Raw genomic sequence first — 21,518 nt, 5'->3', positions numbered from 1 at the left:
GAGTGTGTCTCCAAGACCAAAGATTAAAAATGTACGCCCAGCACAGCATAGCATATTGATTAAACATGATATTTCAGATTAGAGAGCGCCGAATCCAAAGTGCGCATCGATTACAATCACGTTGCCGTTGCTCTGGAAAGCACCCATTTTACTAGGACCACCAGAACAGGTGACACTATATTGTTGGGAACTTTGAGGCTTTTGCGCCAGAATGACTCAACAACCAACGGCTACATAGGCAACTCAACGTTGTGTTATTTTTCGTTTTGTCCTGTTCGTTCCTCGTCGTTTAAAAAGAAAGTGGTACTAATTGTGTGCTTTCGTTTCACTTCCGTATTTCGTTTTGACGTCTAACTCCCGTGTTAACGTTAGTTGTACACCACTTTTTCGCAATGAATAGGATAACAAAGTGGGGTCAATTATATAAAACACGCAACGATTCGGACTCAAGTTCGGTCCTGGAAAACGTAAGTAAACCCTAGCACAATAATGGACTAAAGGAGCCTAACGTTAATCCTTCTATATTCAAAGAACCTTAGGTAACTACATGTTTGGTTTAGAGACGAATTGGCTCTGACACTGACAGCCAAATACGGTACGGTTCTAGCAACAAAACCCTATACTTTTATATTACATCAAAATAATTTCACAATATGTAGCCGAACGTATTTTGTTGTGACAACACGTCCGTCTTTCATTGCGTAACTGAGATATAAAATAACTGGAGACTAACCAATATGTCCGACCGTTTTCAACATAATCTACCCATTTTCGCATCCGGTCAGAGAGGAAGAGGCGAAGCGAGAGGGATGACTGGGGCAAAAATCTGTCTTCTTACTGGGCAGCGTTATTTCGTTTCTTTCGCTAGGTCAACGAGTGTCAAATTTGGTCAACAAAAATGTAAGGGATTATTTGCTACTTAGGTTTTTTTGTTTGTTGATCAAATAGAAGTTCGGTTTAGGTTATGAGTGTGTTGATATAAGAACACGTGACATACCAGCAACTTTGAGAAAACACATTTTATTTTGGAGTTGTATGTAATTCATGACATGAGGCTAGCATAGCATCTATCGCCATTGAATACAGACGGTTGACGTCAACACCCCTCATCAAATATATATACAAATAAATTACAATAACGAGATCTATCCACCAATCCAAAGAAAGGACTAGGCGGGAGGTTGACAGCCCGCGGCTCTGCTCTGTGGACAACGAAGCCCAACGTCTTACGGGTTCAGGCCAGGGTTTGGCTGCCCGGGATGTCCTTGTCCCATCGCGCTCAAGCGACTCCTTGTGGCGGGACGGACACATGCACACTGACTTTGTCATCAGTTGTGCTGTGTTTCCTTCGACACGTTGGTGCGGCTGGGTTAAGCGAGCGATGTGTCAAGAAGCAGTGCGGTTTGGCAGGGTCATGTTTCGGGGGATGCATGGCTCTTGACCTTCTCCTCTCCCGAGTGTGTACGGGAGTTGCAGCGATGGGACAAGATTGTGACTATCAATTTGGATATCAAGAAAAAGGGGGTAATTTTTAAAAAATTTTAAGTTAAAAAGAACAAAACAGAACTCAGAGTTTGGAGTAAACGGTTTGTTTTGCAAAACATTTTGCAACAGAATCGGTGTAATGAATACACCCCCAGCATCCTTGATCATCCAACACTAAACTATTTACTTTCACCAAAATAATGTTTCCCATCAACAGAGGCGTATCCAAGATCTCTAAGAACATTACTTACAATTCATTGGTTTGAATGTGTCGTTCGCTGTCAAATAAGCGTTTAAAACATGTTTTTGTCCAGGGTCTCCCATTTTCCGTCTGTGGGCTGCTATTGTAGAAAATGTGAGACCCTGGATAAAAACGTGTTTTAAATGCTTATTGGATAGCGAGTGAAACATTTAACCCAACAAATCGTAACTATTGTTCCGAGAGATATTGGATCTGCCTCTGAAGGGAAATGTTGTTTTGGTGAAACGGAATAGTATAGGTTTGGTTGATCAAGGGCACCAGGCTACAGAAGCTTCCACAACAAGCTATCCGTAAACAATTGCTCATTGCGGGACGAAGCATTATCCAGCTAGCTAGGACATTTGAGAACAAAACTGTCTAGACAGAATCAAATGTTGAGGAAGAGACGTTCTACTGTCACATTCTAACCACTGGAGCGAGCTAAACTCAGCAAAGAAAAAGAGATGTCCTCTCACTGTCAACTCTGTTTATTTTCAGCAAACTTAACATGTGTAAATATTTGTATGAACATAAGATTGAACAACTGAGACGTAGACTGAACAAGTTCCACAGAAATGTGACTAACAGAAATTTAATCATGTGTCCCTGAACAAGGGGGGGATCAAAAGTAACTGTCCGTTTCTGGTGTGACTACCAGCTGCATTAAGTACTGTAGTGCATCTCCTCCTCATGAACTGCACCATATTTGCCAGTTCTTGCTGTGAGATGTTACCCCACTCTTCCACCAAGGCACCTGCAAGTTCCCGGACATTTCTGGGGGGAATGGCCCTAGCCCTCACCCTCCGATCCAACAGGTCCCAGACGTGTTCAATGGGATTGAGATCCAGAACACTGACATTCCTGTCTTGCAGGAAATCACGCACAGAACGAGCAGTATGGCTGGTGGCATTGTCATGCTGGAGGGTCATGTCAGGAAGCGTACCACATGAGGGAGGAGGATGTATTCCCTGTAACACACAGCGTTGAGATTGAGCTTGTTGTCATTGCAGGCAGTCTGATGATGCTGTGACACACCTCCCCAGACCATAACGGACCCTCCATCTCCAAATCGATCCCGCTCCAGAGTACAGGCCTCGGTGTAACGCTCATTCCTCGACGATAAACACGAATCCGACCATCACCCCTGGTGAGACAAAACCGCGACTCTTCAGTGAAGAGCACTTTTTGCCAGTCCTGTCTGGTCCAGCGATCGTGGGTTTGTGCCCATAGGCAACGTTGTTGCCGGTGATGTCTGGTGAGGACCTGCCTTACAACAGGCCCGCAAGCCCTTAGTCCAGCCTCTCTCAGCCTATTGAGGACAGTCTGAGCACTGATGGAGGGATTGTGCGTTCCTGGTGTAACTCGGGCAGTTGTTGTTGCCATCCTGTACCTGTCCCAAAGGTGTGAAGTTCGGATGTACCAATCCTGTACAGGTGTTGTTACATGTGGTCTGCCACTACAAGGACAATGCAATTTATTGCCCAGGCCACATCTGCAGTCGTTATGCCTCCTTGAATGCCTAAAGCACATTCACGCAGATGAGCAGGGACCCTGGGCATCTTTTCTTTTGGTGTTTTTCAGAGTCAGTAGTAAGGCCTCTTTAGTGTCCTAAGTTTTCATAACTGTGACCTTAGTTGCCTACAGTCTGTAAGCTGTTAGTGTCTTTACGACCGTTCCACAGGTGCATGTTCATTAATTGTTTATGTTTCATAGAACAAGCATGGGAAACCGTGTTTAAACTCTTTACAATGAAGAGCTGTGAAGTTATTTGGATTTTTACAAATTATCTTTGAAAGACAGGGTCCTGAAAACAGGACGTTTCTTTTTTTGCTGAGTTTATATCCTCCGCCTGTCAATTTGTTGCTAGAGTTTACATCTAGGTTAGTAAGATATCCATATTACAGGGATCTAAACCAGAGCTAGGGGAAGTGTACCTAATTAAACTCACCATCATTTGTTTAGACATTTTTAACATGTGTACTGCAGTAAGTGAAATCTAAGCAAGCCTAAACCGTGACTTAGATTTGAGTGATGATTCACTTAATTGTTTTTTTTCTTACCAAGTTAAATTGTCCAACGTCATTGGCACATAATTGTTCTTATTTTAATCTAAAAAAGACTTACTACAAGTAATTTGTCTTATTACAAGATATAAGTAACTGACAAAATAAAAGAAAAACCAACATGTGTATTTTTTGCGTTAAAATAAGCCTAATGATCTGCCAATGATGTTTTAGCTTGGTAAGATTTTTTTTAAAGTGAATTATCACTCAATATAAGATATTTAGGCTTGCTTAGATTTCACTTTTTGCAGTGTACAGCCCTCATTTTTTTGTAAATAAGTGGAAATGAAAGATGAATCTCTTGTGTAGTTTTATCACCTTACTTACACAATTTTCTAATGTAAGATAAATTGTATCAAATATTTCTATGAAAAGTCCAGACTGGGCTTAATGGGTACTGAATGTACCCTTTTAGCCCATGGAGGTTCCAAATAAGCCCACCTCTTAAATAATCAATTTGAATTCATTTCCAAATGTTGAAAATGTGTAAACTGACATGTCTTATGTATGCTTAAATTCTAATCATCTCCCCTAAGGTTATAAAAATCTATTGATCATTACTGTGGCGTTCATAACAGGGGGTGACCAATCGTATCCGCAGAGATCAATTTGGGCCCAGGCTTTTGTTCTTGCCAACCAGTAGACACCTGATTAATCTCATTGCAGACTTCAATCAAGGCATGGAGAGGCAGTCTTTAGTTATTATACCCCCAGCCTCTGGAATAGTCACCCAGAGAACCTGTGGGGGGCCGAAACTGTGGACATATTTAAAACAGATCTTAAAACACAGCTTTTTAGTTTGTTTGTCCTTTTTAGTCATTCCGTTTTTATTGTTCTTTTGTTTTCTCTCCTTGTGTAGTAAATATTTAGTGAAGTGCATTGTGTTGCATTCCATGTCTGTACTGTACTGTATAAATAATGCTTGATTTTAATTCATTATCTGAAAGCTGGTTCACATTTTCTGTACCATTATTCTTGTTCATTAGTTCAACTCGTCTTCCTAAAGCCTGTCTGAAAACATTTTAAAATCCCTCTCTATATTACAAAGGTACATGTGGTGAAAGAACAATTAGAAACTCCTGTATGAATGATGGACAACAATATGACAATGCCCCGGGTGTGAATGAGTAGTTGTCCAATAGTCATCTTGTCCCACATTTGTTTCCATTTTTGTTCACTACTTTTAAGGTCTTCTATTCCTGATATCCTTCAACCCTGATCCTCTTCTCTCTCTGCATGAATGTCTACATGTCCACTCCAAATATCTTGGAGAGTACGGAGGTTTTTAATTGTTTTTCATCTTGGACAGATGCAGAACTATAGTTTGAGTATTTTATTTTAAATCAACTTAAATCTGAAGAAAAATCATAATTATGCTCTGTTTTTTTAAATGTTAGGGATATCAACACACTATCCCCATGTGTTCCAATGCATAATGGGCTTAATGTTACAGAAGTGATTTATGGTGAAAAAGAGAATAGCAACATTTACTCAAGTATTTGGAAACCAATGGTCTGTGGTATAAATATACACTATATACTACAATATTTGTATTGATTCATATTAATTTCCTTTCTGTGCTATTGAACACTAGAAGACCCGAGTGAGCCATTTTTTTAAGTTAAATACCCATCTGTTCCATTTAACCTACATGTGTTGTAATTATTTCTATATCATAAACATAATTTGTGTTATAAGCAGTTTTTTAAATAATAACCGCTGTTCCATGCGCGCCACACGTGCTCACACTGCAACCGATAGCCTACAGTAACAAACTAATAATAAAACATCTAATTGGCTTAAAATAAAAACTGGAATGGAGATATGAACTGGTTGAAACCATTAAAGGAAAAATCCACTCAAACAAATGTCTTTTTTTCATTATGAATTTTGCATCATCATAATTTAGAGGTCGACCGATTTACGATTTTTCAACGCCGATAACGATTTATTGGCGGACCAAAAAAAGCCGATGCCGATTTAAATATATATATTTGTAATGATGACAATTACAACAATACTGAATGAACACTTTTTATTTTAACTTAATGTAATACATAAATAAAAATCAATTTAGTCTCAAATAAATAATGAAACATTCAATTTGGTTTAAATAATGCAAAAACAAAGTGTTGGAGAAGAAAGTAAAAGTGCAATATATGCCGTGTCAAAAAGCTAACGTTTAAGTTCCTTGCGCAGAACATGAGAACTTATGAAAGCTGGTGGTTCCTTTTAACATGAGTCTTCAATATTCCCAGGTAAGAAGTTTTAGGTTGTAGTTATTATAGTACTATTTCTCTCTATACCATTTGTATTTCATATACCTTTGACTATTGGATGTTCTATTAGGTACTTTAGTTGTGCCAGGCTAATCTCAGGAGTCATAAACAGTGCAATGCTTGAAACACAGCGAAGAGCTGCTGGCAAACGCAAGAAAGTTCTGTTTGAATGAATGCTTACGAGCCTGCTGCTGCCTACCACCGCTCAGACTGCTCTATCAAATCATAGACTTAATTATAATATAACACACAGAAATACGAGCCTTATGTCATTAATATGGTCAAATCCGTAAACTATCATTTCGAAAACAAAACGTTTATTCTTTCACCGAAATATGGAAGGAACTGTTACGTATTTTATCGAACAGGTGTCATCCATCCATATGTCTAAATATTGCTGTTACATTGCACATCCTTCAATGTTATGTCATAATTGTGTAACATTCTGGCAAATGAATTACAGTCTTTGTTAGGAAGAAATGGTCGCAACTAGCCAGGCGTCCCAAACTGCTGCATACACCCTTACTTTGCTTGCACAGAACGCAAGAGAAGGGACACAATTTCCCTAGTTAAAAGAAATTCATGTTAGTAGGCAATATTAACTAAATATGCAGGTTCATAAAAAAAAAACTTGTGTATTGATTTTAAGAAAGGCATTGATGTTTATAGTTAGGTACATCGCTTTTTTTTCGCGAATGCGCTTGTTAAATCATCACCCGTTTGCGACGTAGGCTGTGATTCGATGATAAATTAACAGACACCGCAGCAACGCAGGACAAGCTAGATAACTACACATGGTTGATGATATTAATAGTTTAAAGATAAGTTTAATGCAAGCTAGCAACTTACCTTGGCTCCTTGCTGCACTCGCGTAACAGGTGGTCAGCCTGCCACGCAGTCTCCTCGTGGAGTGCAATGTAATCAGCGTCCAAAAATGCAGAATACCGATTGTTATGAAGACTTGAAATCAGCCCTAATTAATCGGCCACCTCTAGTAGGCCTAGATAGGTACACTTATGATTCATAATGATGTGGCAAGTGACGCTTTGCTTCTTGAAAACTTGACTGCTGACATGCAAAACATTTTGGGTACTTGAATTCGTTTTTGTTTTGAGTTTCCCTTTAAATAGCAGAAAATGTAATTATTTTTTGCCTGTTATTTGATTCCAAAGATGGAAGTGGGCTTAATAGGGCTAGTGTACCTATATAGGCTCCTGCAGGGTTGGGGTTAATTGCACAAATTAAATTCTCTCTCCTTGTACATTTCAATAATTCAATTCCCAATTCAACATTATCCCTAACGATTCAATGAATTCCCTCCAGCTTTCAGGCTGACTATGTCACTGTTCAGACAGCTTAGCAATCCTGGAAATATAGAAATACATGTTGAAATGATTGAAAATCCTGCAGTCTGTTTGATACTATGTGCATTAATTCCCTTAAGTGGGACATTTTTAAATACTGAATTTAAAGTTGATTCCCAAGGTTTAATGTTTTTAAAATGGTCTAATTCCAATTTAATTCCAATTTCATAACTTTTTAAAGATTGTTGACATTTTTAATTGAATTCAAGAATTGAATTGGAATTTCCAATTAAATTGGAATTGACACCAAACCTGTTTGTACATCATTTGTCTAAAGTCTCCCATGTCAACAAAAACATCCATTCTCTTCTCCAGTTCAATGGCAAGCTACCTATGCTCCCTCTGGAGGTCCTGGAGGAGATACTGCTGAATGTACATCCACACCAGGTGGTGTGTGTCTGTCGACTGGTCTGTCATGAGTGGAAAGAAGTAGTAGACAGTGATTCTCTTTGGAGAGAGAGGTGCCGAAGAGAGGGATACCAGACACATGATGCCACTAAACTACCTGAAGACTGGCGTTTATTTTACTTCTTGTGTAAGAAGAGACGTAATCTTATCAAAAACCCCGGAGCAGAGGGTAAGAGTCGAGACCAGACAAATACATTCTAAATTCTCTACGTTGGGGTGGGGATCCTGTCGTGAACTCCAGAACCAACTATTCAAATCCCCTCTTTTCTCCAGATAAATTCAATGGCTGGCAGATCATGAAGAATGGAGGGGATCAATGGAACATAGGGTCAGCGGACCTTAATAACACAGCCACAAAATACTTTGTGACTTCTTACGCGTGAGTATATGGTAAAGTAATATCACAATTATGGTGAGAAGACCTTGACTTGGCCCCACTTTGTTTCACTACCACATTGTTAGTCATTCACGTCCAAGGACCTTACAGTGCCTTCAGAAGGTATTCTTATCCCTTGACTTATTGCACATTTTGTTGTGTTACAGCCGGAATTCAATATGGATTAAATATATTTTATTTATCTCACCCAGCTACAAACAATACCCTTTAATGACAAAGTGAAAACTTGTTTTTAGACATTTTTGCAAATGTATTGAAGATGAAATACCGAAATCTAATTTACATATGTATTCACACCCCTGAGTCAATACATGTTTGAATCACCTTTGGCTGTGGTTACAAGCAGTGAGTCTTTCTGGGTAAGAGCTTTGCACACCTGGATTGTAAAATATTTTCCCACTATTCTTTCGAAAAGTCTTCAAGCTCTGTCAAATTGTTTGTTGATCATTGCTAGATAACCATTTTCATGTCTTGCCATAGAGTTTCAAGCAGATTTAAGTCAAAACTGTAACTTGGCCACTCCATAAGACTCACTGTCTTCTTGGTAAGAAACTCCAGTGTAGATTCGACCTTGTATTTTAGGTTATTCTCCTGCTGAAAGGTGAATTAATCTCCCAGTGTCTGGAGGAAAGCAGTGAACCAGGTTTGCCGCTAGGATTTTGCCTGTGCTTATCTCCATTCCATTTCTAGTATTGTTGAGTAACTACAATGTTGTTGATCCATCTTCAGTTTTCTCCTATCACAGCCATTACACTCTTAACTGTTTTAAATTCACCGTTGACTTCATGGTGAAATCCCTGAGTTCCTCTCCAGCAACTGAGTTATGAAGGACGCCTTTATCTTTGTATTGGCTGGGTGTATTGATACACCGTCCAAAGTGTAATTAATAACTTCACCATGCTCAAAGGGATATTCAATGTCTGCTTATATTTACCAATACAATCTACCAATAGGTGCCCTGATTTGCAGGGCATATTGGAATACCCTGGTCTTTGTGGTTGAATCTGTATTTGAAATTCACTGCTCAACTGAAGGGCATTACAAATATTTGTATGTGTGTGGTATAGTGATGAGCGAGTCATTCGAAATTCATGTTGAACACTTATTGCATACAGAATAAGTCCATGCAACTTATTTATGCGACTGTTTAATCAGATTTTTACTCCTGAACATATTTAGGCTTGCCATGACAAAGGGGTTTAATATTTATTTACTCAGGACATTTCAGCTTTGTATTAATATGTGAAATAAAAAAAAGAATTCTACTTTAACATTATGGGATATTATGTGTAGGCAATCTAGATTTTTTGATTTTTTTGCAAATTTATTAAAATAAAAAAACGCATCACATTTACATTAGTATTCAGACACTTTACTCAGTACTTTCTCGAAGCACCTTTGGCAGCAATTACAGCCTTGAGTCTTCTTGGGTATGACACTACAAGCTTGGCACATCTGTATTTGGGGAGTTTCTCCCATTCTTCTCTGCAGATCCTCTCAAGCTCTGTCAGGTTAGATGAGGAGTGTCGCTGCACAGCTATTTTCAGGTCTCTCCAGAGATGTTCGATCGGGTTCAAGTCCGGGCCCTGGCTGGGCCACTCAAGGACATTCAGAGACTAGTCCCGAAGCCACTCCTGCGTTGTATTGGCTGTGTGTTTTAGGGTTGCTTAGGTTTTCATCAAGGATCTCTCTGTGCTTTGCTCCTTTAATCTTTCCCTTGATCCCTGCAACTTAACATCCCTACAGCATGATGCTGCTTCCACCATGCTATACCGTAGGGATGGTATTGGTGAGTGGTGCCTGGTTTCCTCCAGACGTGACGGTTGGCATTCAGGCGAAACAGTTTAATCTTGATTTCATAAGACCAGAGAATCTTGTTTCTCATGGTTAGAGTCCTTTAGGTGCCATTTGGCAAACTACATGTCTTTTTACTGAGGAGTGGCTTCCGTCTGGCCACTCTACCATATAGGCCTGATTTGCTGGAGTGCTGCAGAGATGGTTGTCCTTCTGGAAGGTTCTCCCATCTCCACAGAGGAATTTTGGAGCTCTGTCAGTGTGACCATCGGGTACTTGGTCACCTCCCTGACCAAGGTTCTTCTCCCCCAATTGCTCAGTTTGGCCGGGCGATGGTTCCAAACGTCTTCCATTTAAGAATGATGGAGGCCATTGTGTTCTGGGGACCTTCAATGCTGCAGACATGTTTTGGTACCCTTCCCAGATCTGTGCCTCGACAAAATCCTGTCTCGGAGTTCTGCGGACAGTTCCTTCGGCATCATGGCTTGGTTCTTGCTCTGCCATCCACTGTCAACTGTGGGACCTTATATAGACAGGTGTGCCTTTCCAAGTCATGTCCAATCAATTGAATTTACCACAGGTGGACTCCAAGTTATAGAAACATCTCAAGGATGATCAATGGAAACAAGATGCACCTAAGCTCAATTTCGGGTCTCATAGCAATTTCTACAAACCTGTTTTCACTTTGTCATTATGGGGTATTGTGTAGATTGAGGAAAAAATATACTTATTCTAAAATTGAGTAAGGCTGTAATGTAACAATGTGGAAAAAGTGAAGGTCTGAATACTTTCTGAATGCACTGTACAGTATGCAATGTGGAATTCTATCAAAATAAACAATTAAAGGGCAAACAATTCACACAATGAATATGCGAGAATTGGAGGGAGACAGTGGAGCACTTTCTGGAGAGCCGAGTGCAGGCATTCTGGAGAGCCGAGTGCAGGCATTCTGGAGAGCCGAGTGCAGGCATTCTGGAGAGCCGAGTGCAGGCATTCTGGAGAGGGATGTCTATATCTTCGCCACTGACCCCTCCCCTTCTTCTTGTCTCAACATTTTAAATTCTACTCGAGATGCATTATCTTCACATTTTAGATGCTTTTCGCTGACATCTGCAACTCAATAATCAGCTAGACCTATTGCCATGCGCTCTGTCCAAATTGCTGGCATCCAAAATAGGCATAGGCCTATGCACTTGTGATTTGAAACACTCCACAGCTATTTAAAAAAAAAAAAAAAAAAACTCTTGAGCTAATGATCATCTGTGGCGACGTCAAGCTCTGTGGTGAAGTATTTTATTTAGATAAGAGTAATTATATAATTTAGGTTAAGCCAGCATCCGGACAGTGAACTGTGCAACCGCCAACTTTCCTTTCTATTCGCAAGTGGTTGAAACCAGAGATCTGTATATATTGACGAGATGCTCATGTCTACGCCCTAACAATGGAATTCATTGTCCCAAAGGCAGGAATGCAGGCGACACGCTTAGGTCTGCATATTATGCCAATAGAAACACATTGGCTTTATTCAGGACAGATTACGGCAATAGTGAGTCCTCTCGCTTCGCCTCTTCCTCTCTGCTGAAACGGCGCCCCTATGTCTTACTATATGTTGCCCATGTATGTGATGCTGTCTGGCCAGACAAAGTATGACATGCCATACTCCTTTTGTCCAGAGCATCAGATACATACATGGTCTACAAATACAGAGAGAGAGGGGCGCTGTTTCGCTTGATGGTTTCAGAGAGGAAGAGGCGAAGCGAGAAGGCTCACTCTCACCAAAATCTGTCACTCCGATGCATCTTTCTGTCAGCGCACGTCTCGGTCAAATAAATGATCAATCTTTTATTTGGATGGGCAAGGAGGTATGGTAGGGTGGACCAGGCCTCCTAGGGCTTGCCCATAATGCCGGCCCTGCTTGCGGTACATTTTTGGAAACACAGGTTCCTTATCTTTCATATCAATGAGAAATAATTTACAAAAGAAATAAGTTGATTTACTACACACTTTTATACAGGTATAGAGTTAGTGTTCTCACACAGCCAAATCTCCATGTTACATCGCTTGTTTATGGAAGACGGGACTGCCACCTGGTTTACTTAGCTATCTAGCGTGCTCAGCACACCAAGGGGGCATGTTTCGAAAACCGGTTTGAAAGTGATGATTATTGACTTCTAAAGGATAGTACTTATTATATCGATACCTTGACTCCCAAGTATCGATTTTGAAACGTATTTTTTGGGTTAGGTACAGTAGTGTTAGCTAACGCTAGTTGGCTGTACCTGTACCAGAAATCCAGTATTCTTCATCCTATTGCTTGTTATCCATCTTTTTTTAAAGTGAGCCAACTTGTTTTCAGCACTTTTCTCATGCTCTCTTGTCTTTTGTAGCAGACATAATAGTGAACAATATGTTTGGAACATTAAATCGCAATAAAATCACAGTATCGAATCGTAATACAATATGTGTTACGATTCTATATGCATTCCCAGCCCTAGTTACTTACTATCATTCATGGTAAATGGCTTGGCTGTGTGTCCTGTTGTCTTTGGTTCATCTCAGGACCTGCATGAAGTCTCAGCTGATTGACTTGGAGGAAGAGGGTTACAGGCCTTCTTTAATGGATGCCTTTCAGCCTGCCATAGTAATATCTGACTGGTGAGAAGAATATTACAATATTGCTGTTCACTGTCTGCTACTCTGCTTGTCAGAGGAATAGTACTGTTCAACTTGTATGTTTGTGTGCCCATATCAGGTATGCTCCACGCCAGGACTGTGGCTCTGAATATGAGATCTGTGTTGAGTTGCTAAATCAAAAGAAGAAGCCAATTAGGAAGTTTAGTCCAGATGCTGTCATCTTTCAACAGTGGAATGATCAGAAATGGAATCAGGTAAAACCGTCAGACTATAAGTAAAATAACGTTTTATTGGTCGCATACACATATTTAGCAGATGTTTTTGCGGATGTAGCAATGCTTGTGTTCCTAGCTCCAACAGTGCAGTAATATCTAACAATACACAACAATCTAAAAAGTTAAAGAATGGAATTAAGAAATATAGAACTATTAGGACCAGTAATGTAGGGTGTGTGTATGTATGTACATACACAAGCTTCCCACAATAAGTTGGGTGAATGTTGGCCCATTCCTCCTGACCGAGCTGGTGTAACTGAATCAGGTTTGTAGGCCTCTTTGCTCGCACACGTTTTTTCTATTGGACGGGGTCAGGGCTTTGTGATGGCCACTCCAATACCTTGACTTTGTTGTCCTTAAGCCATTTTGCCACAACTTTGGAAGTATACTTGGGGTCATTGTTCATTTGGATGACCCATTTGCGACCAAGCTTTAACTTCCTGACTGAAGTCTTGATGTTGCTTCAATATATCCACATAATTTTCCTTTCCTCATGATGCCATTTATTTTGTGAAGTGCACCAGTCCGTCCTGCAGCAATGCACCCCCACAACATGATGCTGCCAACCCCGTGCTTCACGGTTGGGATGATGTTCTTTGGCTTGCAAGCCTCCCCCTTTTTCCTCCAAGCATAGTGATGGTCATTATGGCCAAACTGTTCTATTTTTGTTTCATCAGACCAGAGGACATTTCCCCAAAAAGTACGATCTTTGTCCCCATGTGCAGTTGCAAACCGTAGACTGGCTTTTCTATGGCGGTTTTGGAGCAGTGGCTTCATCCTTGCTGAGTGGCCTTTCAGATTATGTCGATATAGGACTCGTTTTTCTGTGGATATAGATACTTTTGTACCTGTTTCCTCCAGCATCTTCACAAGGTCCTTTGCCGTTGTTCTGGGATTGATTTGCACTTTTCGCACCAAAGTATGTTCATCTCTAGGAGACAGAACGCGTCTCCTTCCTGAGCGGTATGACGACTGCGTGGTCCCATGGTGTTCATACTTGCGTACTATTGTTTGTACAGATGAACGTGGTACCTTCAGGCGTTTTGGAAATTGCTCCCAAGGATGAACCAGACTTGTGGAGGTCTACAATAATTTTTCTGAGGTCTTGGCTGATTTTTTTTGTCTTTTTTTTCTCCCCATGATGTCAAACAAAGAGGCACTGAGTTTGAAGGTAGGCCTTGAAATACATCCACAGGTACACCTCCATTTGACTCATGATGTCAATTAGCCTATCAGTAGTTTCTAAAGCCATGACATTTTCTGGAATTTTCCAAGCTGTTTAAAGGCACAGTCAACTTAGTATATGTGAACTTCTGACCCACTGGAATTGTGATACAGTTAAATAATCTGTCTAAACAGTTGTTGGGAAAATGACTTGCGTCATGCACAAAGTAGATGTCCTAACCGACTTGCCAAAACTATAGTTTGTTAACAAGAAATTTGTGGAGTGGTTAAAAAAATGAATTTTAATGACTCCAACCTAAGTGTATGTAGACTTCCGACTTCAACTGGTATGTATGCATGTATGTATGTATGTATGTATGTATGTATGTATGTATGTATGTATGGATAGTATATGTACAGCAATAGTCAAGTAGGAAAGCCTTGACTAGTATATACATATGAACTGGGTAAAACAGTATGTAAACATTAAAGTATAAGATAATCATCAATATACATGGGTCTGTGAGTTGAGTAAACACTGTGAATTCTTGTTTTGTGTTCTTCTAAGATGTTATGTGGGATGGGATATACATTGTTAGTGATTGCGTTGCAAGTTATGACCTCTTCAATGTTTCAGATGACTCATGTGTTCAAGAATTATGGACCAGGAGTGCGATACATCCGATTCATTCATGGGGGAAAGGACACTCAGTTCTGGGCCGGCTGGTATGGAATAAGGGTCACCAACAGTAGCGTTGAGATCTGCCCATCAGTGGACAGATAGCTTTCGGGGTGTTGCCAACCTCTCAAGAGGTTACATGTGAACGTTGTGCCTACTTGAAAGCTTTACTTTAGCATCTGAAATCTCCCTTAGAATAATTTTGTGTATACCTTGTTCCAGCTTTTCTGTCTTAGGCAATATGTTTCTCTGTGGATATAGACTATTTTGGCTGTAGAATATATCATTTGTGTCCATCTCTGAATTGTACAGACCAATACAAATATGCACTGTATATGCCAGTAATACATTAAAGCCATAAACAAAGACAGACAGACCAAGGAGAGAAAGGAAAGTGCTAACTTGAATGTAATTTTGTATGTATATAAACGTCTGACCCACTTTGACAAATGCCACACTAAACGTTTGCAATCTTTTGGTTGAACTCACCTACTTTTCTTAACATGTATAAGAATGTAATTGTTAACATGTACAGTGCCAGTCAAAAGTTTGGACACACCTACTCATTCCAGCGTTTTTTAAATTATTTTGTACATTGTTGAATAATAGTGAAGACATCAAACTATGAAATAGCACATATGGAATCATGTAACAACCTAAAAAAGTGTAAACTAAATCTAAATATATTTGAGATTCTTCAAAGTAGCCACACTTTGCCTTGAAGACAGCTCTGCACACTCTTGGAATTCTCTCAACCAGCTTCATGCATTTCAATTAACAGGTGTGCCTTGTTAATTTGTAAGGGCCTCCCAGGTGGCGCTGTGCCACCAGAGACTCTGGGTTCGCGCCCTGGCTCTGTCGCAGCTGGCCGTGACCGGGAGGTCTTTGGGGCGACGCACATTTGGCCTAGTGTCGTCCGGGTTAGGGAGGGTTTGGCCGGTAGGGATATCCTTGTCTCATCGCGCACTAGCAACACCTGTGGCGGGCTGGGCGCAGTGCACGCTAACCAGGTCTCCAGGTGCACGGTGTTTCTTCTTTCCTTCCCGGGTTGGATGCGCGCTGTGTTAAGAAGCAATGCGGCTTGGTTGGGTTGTTTCGGAGGACGCGTGGCTTTCGACCTTTGTCTCTCCCGAGCCCATACAGGAGTTGTAGCGATGAGACAAGATAGTAGTTACTAACAATTGGATACCACGAGAAAAGGGGGTATAAAATAAAAAAGTTAATTTGTGGAATTTCTTTCCATAATGCGTTTGAGACAATTAGTTGTGCTGTGTTGTAAAAGCCCAAGTCCATATTATGGAAAGACCAGCTCAAATAAGCAAAGAGTAACTCCAGTCCATCATTACTTGTGATTTTTGGTTCCAACTACTGTGTGAGACTCAGAGTAGGTGAACGGGTGATATCTGCATGTGTGGTTCCCACAGTGAAGCATGGAGGAGGAGGTGTGGAGGTGCTTTGCTGGTGACACTGTGATTTATTTAGAATTCAAGGCACACTTAACCAGCATGGCTACCACAGCATTCTGCAGTGATACGCAAACTATAATTTGTTTATCAACAGGACAATGACTCAACACACCTCCAGGCTGTGTAAGGGCTACTTGACCAAGAAGGAGAGTGATGGAATGCTGCATCAGATGACCTGCCCTCCTCCCAATTGAGATGGTTTGGGATGAGTTGGAAAAGCAGCCAACAAGTGCTCAACATATGTGGGAACACCAACACTGTTGGAAAAGCATTCCAGGTGAAGTTGGTTGAGAGAATGCCAAGAGTGCACAAAGCTGTTAAAGTAAAGGGTGGCTACTTTTGAAGAATATAAAATATATTTTGCTTTGTTTAACACTTTTTGGTTATCACATGATTCCATATTTTATTTCATAGTGTTGATGTCTTCACTATTAATCTACAATGTAGAAAATAAAAAACAAACCTTGACTGCTACTGTATATTGAGAGAATACACAGATTACATGGTGCACTGCATAAGGATAAGGATATACAGTGCATTTGGAAATTATTCAGACATTATAGAAATGTTTCCAAATGTAGATTTTTTTTAAAAACATACCTTATGTAAATAAGTATTGAGACATTTTGCTATGATGTTCAAAATTGAGCTCAGGTGCATCCTGTTTCCAGTGATCATCCTTGAGATGTTTCTACAACTTGATTGGAGTCCACCTGTGGTAAATTCAATTGATTGGACATGATTTGGAAAGGCACACGCCTATCTATATAAGGTCCCACAGTTGACAGTGCATGTCAGAGCAAAAACCAAGACATGAGGTTGAAGGAATTGTCTGTAGAGCTCCGAGACGGGATCGTGTCATGGCACAGATCTGGGGAAGGGGACCAAAACATTTCTGCAGCATTGAAGGTCCCCAAGAACAGTGGCCTCCATTCTTAAATGCAATAGTACAGAGAGATCCTCAATGAAAACCTGCTCAGGACCTCAGGCTGGGGGGGCGAAGACAACCAAAACAACGCAGGAGTGGCTTTGTGACAAGTCTCTGAATGTCCTTGAACGGCCCAGCCAGAGCCTGGACTTGAACCCGATTGAACATCTCTGGAGAGATCATAAAATCGTTGTGCAGTGATGCTGATGATGATGATACAAGAAGTAACTATTTTTCATAAAATTGTACAGTTATCTTAGCTAGCTGAATTGCTAGCTGAATTGTTTACTTGTTGCTAAGCAGTTGCTAGGGACTCTCCTGGAAGAAGCTAGCTAGCTTACAAAGAATAACAACAAAAAATATCTAGTTAACAGAAGAAAGGAAGACAAAATAAGGACAGAAGAAAAAGGAAAAGAAAAAGGACAACAAAGTGAAACCTCTAAAGAAACAAGAGACCATAATACAAGAAACAGCACTATAGAGAGATAGAACAACAACAACGCAGCCACTGCCAGCTAGCCTACTTCAGCAGTACTGTATCATTTGAATTATTTTAGTCAATAAGATTCCTGCTACGTAAGCTTAACTTTCTGAACATTCGAGACGTGTAGTCCACTTGTCATTCCAATCTCCTTTGCATTAGCGTAGCCTCTTCTGTAGCCTGTCAACTATGTGTCTGTCTATCCCTGTTCTCTCCTCTCTGCACAGACCATACAAACGCTCCACACCGCGTGGCCGCGCCACTCTAATCTGGTGGTCCCAGCGCGCACGACCCACGTGGAGTTCCAGGTCTCCGGTAGCCTCTGGAACTGCCGATCTGCGGCCAACAAGGCAGAGTTCATCTCAGCCTATGCCTCCCTCCAGTCCCTCGACTTCTTGGCACTGACGGAAACATGGATCACCACAGATAACACTGCTACTCCTACTGCTCTCTCTTCGTCCGCCCACGTGTTCTCGCACACCCCGAGAGCTTCTGGTCAGCGGGGTGGTGGCACCGGGATCCTCATCTCTCCCAAGTGGTCATTCTCTCTTTCTCCCTTACCCATCTGTCTATCGCCTCCTTTGAATTCCATGCTGTCACAGTTACCAGCCCTTTCAAGCTTAACATCCTTATCATTTATCGCCCTCCAGGTTCCCTCTGAGAGTTCATCAATGAGCTTGATGCCTTGATAAGCTCCTTTCCTGAGGACGGCTCACCTCTCACAGTTCTGGGCGACTTTAACCTTCCCACGTCTACCTTTGACTCATTCCTCTCTGCCTCCTTCTTTCCACTCCTCTCCTCTTTTGACCTCACCCTCTCACCTTCCCCTTTACTCACAAGGCAGGCAATACGCTCGACCTCATCTTTACTAGATGCTGTTCTTCCACTAACCTCACTGCAACTCCCTCCAAGTCTCCGACCACTACCTTGTATCCTTTTCCCTCTTGCTCTCATCCAACACTTCCCACACTGCCCCTGCTCGGATGGTATCGCGCCGTCCCAATCTTCGCTCTCTCTCCCCGCTACTCTCTCCTCTTCCATCCTATCATCTCTTCCCTCTGCTCAAACCTTCTCCAACCTATCTCCTGATTCTGCCTCCTCAACCCTCCTCTCCTCCCTTTCTGCATCCCTTGATTCTCTATGTCCCCTATCCTCCAGGCCGGCTCGGTCCTTCCCTCCTGCTCCGTGGCTCGACGACTCATTGCGAGCTCACAGAACAGGGCTCCGGGCAGCCGAGTGGAAATGGAGGAAAACTCGCCTCCCTGCGGACCTGGCATCCTTTCACTCCCTCCTCTCTACATTTTCCTCTTCTGTCTCTGCTGCTAAAGCCACTTTCTACCACTCTAAAGTCCAAGCATCTGCCTCTAACCTTAGGAAGCTCTTTGCCACCTTCTCCTCCCTCCTGAATCCTCCTCCCCCCCCCCTCCTCCTCCCTCTCTGCAGATGACTTCGTCAACCATTTTGAAAAGAAGGTCGACGACATCCGATCCTCGTTTGCTAAGTCAAACGACACCGCTGGTTCTGCTCACACTGCCCTACCCTGTGCTCTGACCTCTTTCTCCCCTCTCTCTCCAGATGAAATCTCACGTCTTGTGACGGCCGGCCGCCCAACAACCTGCCCGCTTGACCCTATTCCCTCCTCTCTTCTCCAGACCATTTCCGGAGACCTTCTCCCTTACCTCACCTCGCTCATCAACTCATCCCTGACCGCTGGCTACGTCCCTTCTGTCTTCAAGAGAGCGAGAGTTGCACCCCTTCTGAAAAAACCTACACTCGATCCCTCCGATGTCAACAACTACAGACCAGTATCCCTTCTTTCTTTTCTCTCCAAAACTCTTGAACGTGCCGTCCTTGGCCAGCTCTCCCGCTATCTCTCTCAGAATGACCTTCTTGATCCAAATCAGTCAGGTTTCAAGACTAGTCATTCAACTGAGACTGCTCTTCTCTGTATCACGGAGGCCCTCCGCACTGCTAAAGCTAACTCTCTCTCCTCTGCTCTCATCCTTCTAGACCTATCGGCTGCCTTCGATACTGTGAACCATCAGATCCTCCTCTCCACCCTCTCCGAGTTGGGCATCTCCGGCGCGGCCCACGCTTGGATTGCGTCCTACCTGACAGGTCGCTCCTACCAGGTGGCGTGGCGAGAATCTGTCTCCTCACCACGCGCTCTCACCACTGGCGTCCCCCAGGGCTCTGTTCTAGGCCCTCTCCTATTCTCGCTATACACCAAGTCACTTGGCTCTGTCATAACCTCACATGGTCTCTCCTATCATTGCTATGCAGACGACACACAATTAATCTTCTCCTTTCCCCCTTCTGATGACCAGGTGGCGAATCGCATCTCTGCATGTCTGGCAGACATATCAGTGTGGATGACGGATCACCACCTCAAGCTGAACCTCGGCAAGACGGAGCTGCTCTTCCTCCCGGGAAGGACTGCCCGTTCCATGATCTCGCCATCACGGTTGACAACTCCATTGTGTCCTCCTCCCAGAGCGCTAAGAACCTTGGCGTGATCCTGGACAACACCCTGTCGTTCTCAACTAACATCAAGGCGGTGGCCCGTTCTTGTAGGTTCATGCTCTACAACATCCGCAGAGTACGACCCTGCCTCACACAGGAAGCAGCGCAGGTCCTAATCCAGGCACTTGTCATCTCCCGTCTGGATTACTGCAACTCGCTGTTGGCTGGGCTCCCTGCCTGTGCCATTAAACCCCTACAACTCATCCAGAACGCCGCAGCCCGTCTGGTGTTCAACCTTCCCAAGTTCTCTCACGTCACCCCGCTCCTCCGCTCTCTCCACTGGCTTCCAGTTGAAGCTCGCATCCGCTACAAGACCATGGTGCTTGCCTACGGAGCTGTGAGGGGAACGGCACCTCAGTACCTCCAGGCTCTGATCAGGCCCTACACCCAAACAAGGGCACTGCGTTCATCCACCTCTGGCCTGCTCGCCTCCCTACCACTGAGGAAGTACAGTTCCCGCGCAGCCCAGTCAAAACTGTTCGCTGCTCTGGCCCCCCAATGGTGGAACAAACTCCCTCACGACGCCAGGACAGCGGAGTCAATCACCACCTTCCGGAGACACCTGAAACCCCACCTCTTTCAGGAATACCTAGGATAGGATAAAGGAATCCTTCTCACCCCCTTAAAAGATTTAGATGCACTATTGTAAAGTGGCTGTTCCACTGGATGTCTTAAGGTGAACGCACCAATTTGTAAGTCGCTCTGGATAAGAGCGTCTGCTAAATGACTTAAATGTAAATGTAATGCTCTCCATCCAACCTGACAGGATCTGCAGAGAAGAATGGGAGAAACTCCCCAAATACAGATGTGCCAAGCTTGTCATACCCAAGAAGACTCGAGGCTGTAATCGCTGCCAAAGGTGTTTCAACAAAGTACTGAGTAAAAGTAATTATGTAAATGTGATATTTTTATTTGTAATACATTTTCTAAAAACCCATTTTTCATTTGTAATTTGGGGGTATTGTGTGTAGATTGAGAGGGGGGGACTGGAACGATTTAAACCCTTTTAGAATAAGGCTGTAACGTAACAATGTGGAAAGTCAAGGTGTCTGATTACTTTCCAAATGCATGAAGATTATTAAGTGTTTGAACCTGTAATACATTAATATAAAGTAGGCCAATTTGGTTATGTACTGCTATCATGTGGAAATGACTTCTCATGCTTTGTCTCGAGGTAATAAATACATTTTAAAGTGTACTGTCCTTATTGTATCGTCAACTACTGTAGGGTGATTTTAATCAACAATACAGGCACTACATCAATATACTGAGACCCCATGGTTGCATCGTGGGCCATATCTGCACTCCTACTCTGAGAATGAATCTGAAAAGAATGC

The 21,518-nt window shown here is 42.3% G+C and overlaps 1 protein-coding gene across 4 annotated transcripts; it reads left to right on the top strand.

The window, feature by feature from the left end:
• The first annotated feature begins 374 nt into the window (after positions 1 to 374).
• Positions 375 to 17,730, top strand: LOC115102344 (F-box only protein 6-like). 4 transcript variants are annotated; one of them, XM_065005437.1, is made up of 7 exons: positions 375 to 467; positions 7,748 to 8,009; positions 8,114 to 8,219; positions 12,591 to 12,686; positions 12,784 to 12,919; positions 13,960 to 14,111; positions 14,742 to 14,817. In XM_065005437.1, the coding sequence occupies exons 1-6, from the start codon at positions 393 to 395 to the stop codon at positions 14,080 to 14,082; spliced, it is 798 nt and encodes a 265-aa protein (XP_064861509.1). In that variant the 5' UTR covers positions 375 to 392; the 3' UTR covers positions 14,083 to 14,111; positions 14,742 to 14,817. The 4 variants fall into 4 exon arrangements, with proteins under 4 accessions (XP_064861509.1, XP_029478062.1, XP_029478061.1 ...); XM_029622202.2 differs by lacking the exons at positions 13,960 to 14,111; positions 14,742 to 14,817 and adding an exon at positions 16,344 to 17,730; XM_029622201.2 differs by lacking the exon at positions 13,960 to 14,111 and having other exon boundaries at positions 14,742 to 15,258.
• The last annotated feature ends 3,788 nt before the right edge of the window (positions 17,731 to 21,518 follow it).

This window comes from Oncorhynchus nerka, linkage group LG20 (assembly GCF_034236695.1).
Source record: "Oncorhynchus nerka isolate Pitt River linkage group LG20, Oner_Uvic_2.0, whole genome shotgun sequence".
NCBI lineage: Eukaryota > Metazoa > Chordata > Actinopteri > Salmoniformes > Salmonidae > Oncorhynchus > Oncorhynchus nerka.
Note: the sequence above shows the minus strand (reverse complement) of the source record. Positions and strands in the feature narration are given on the sequence as shown.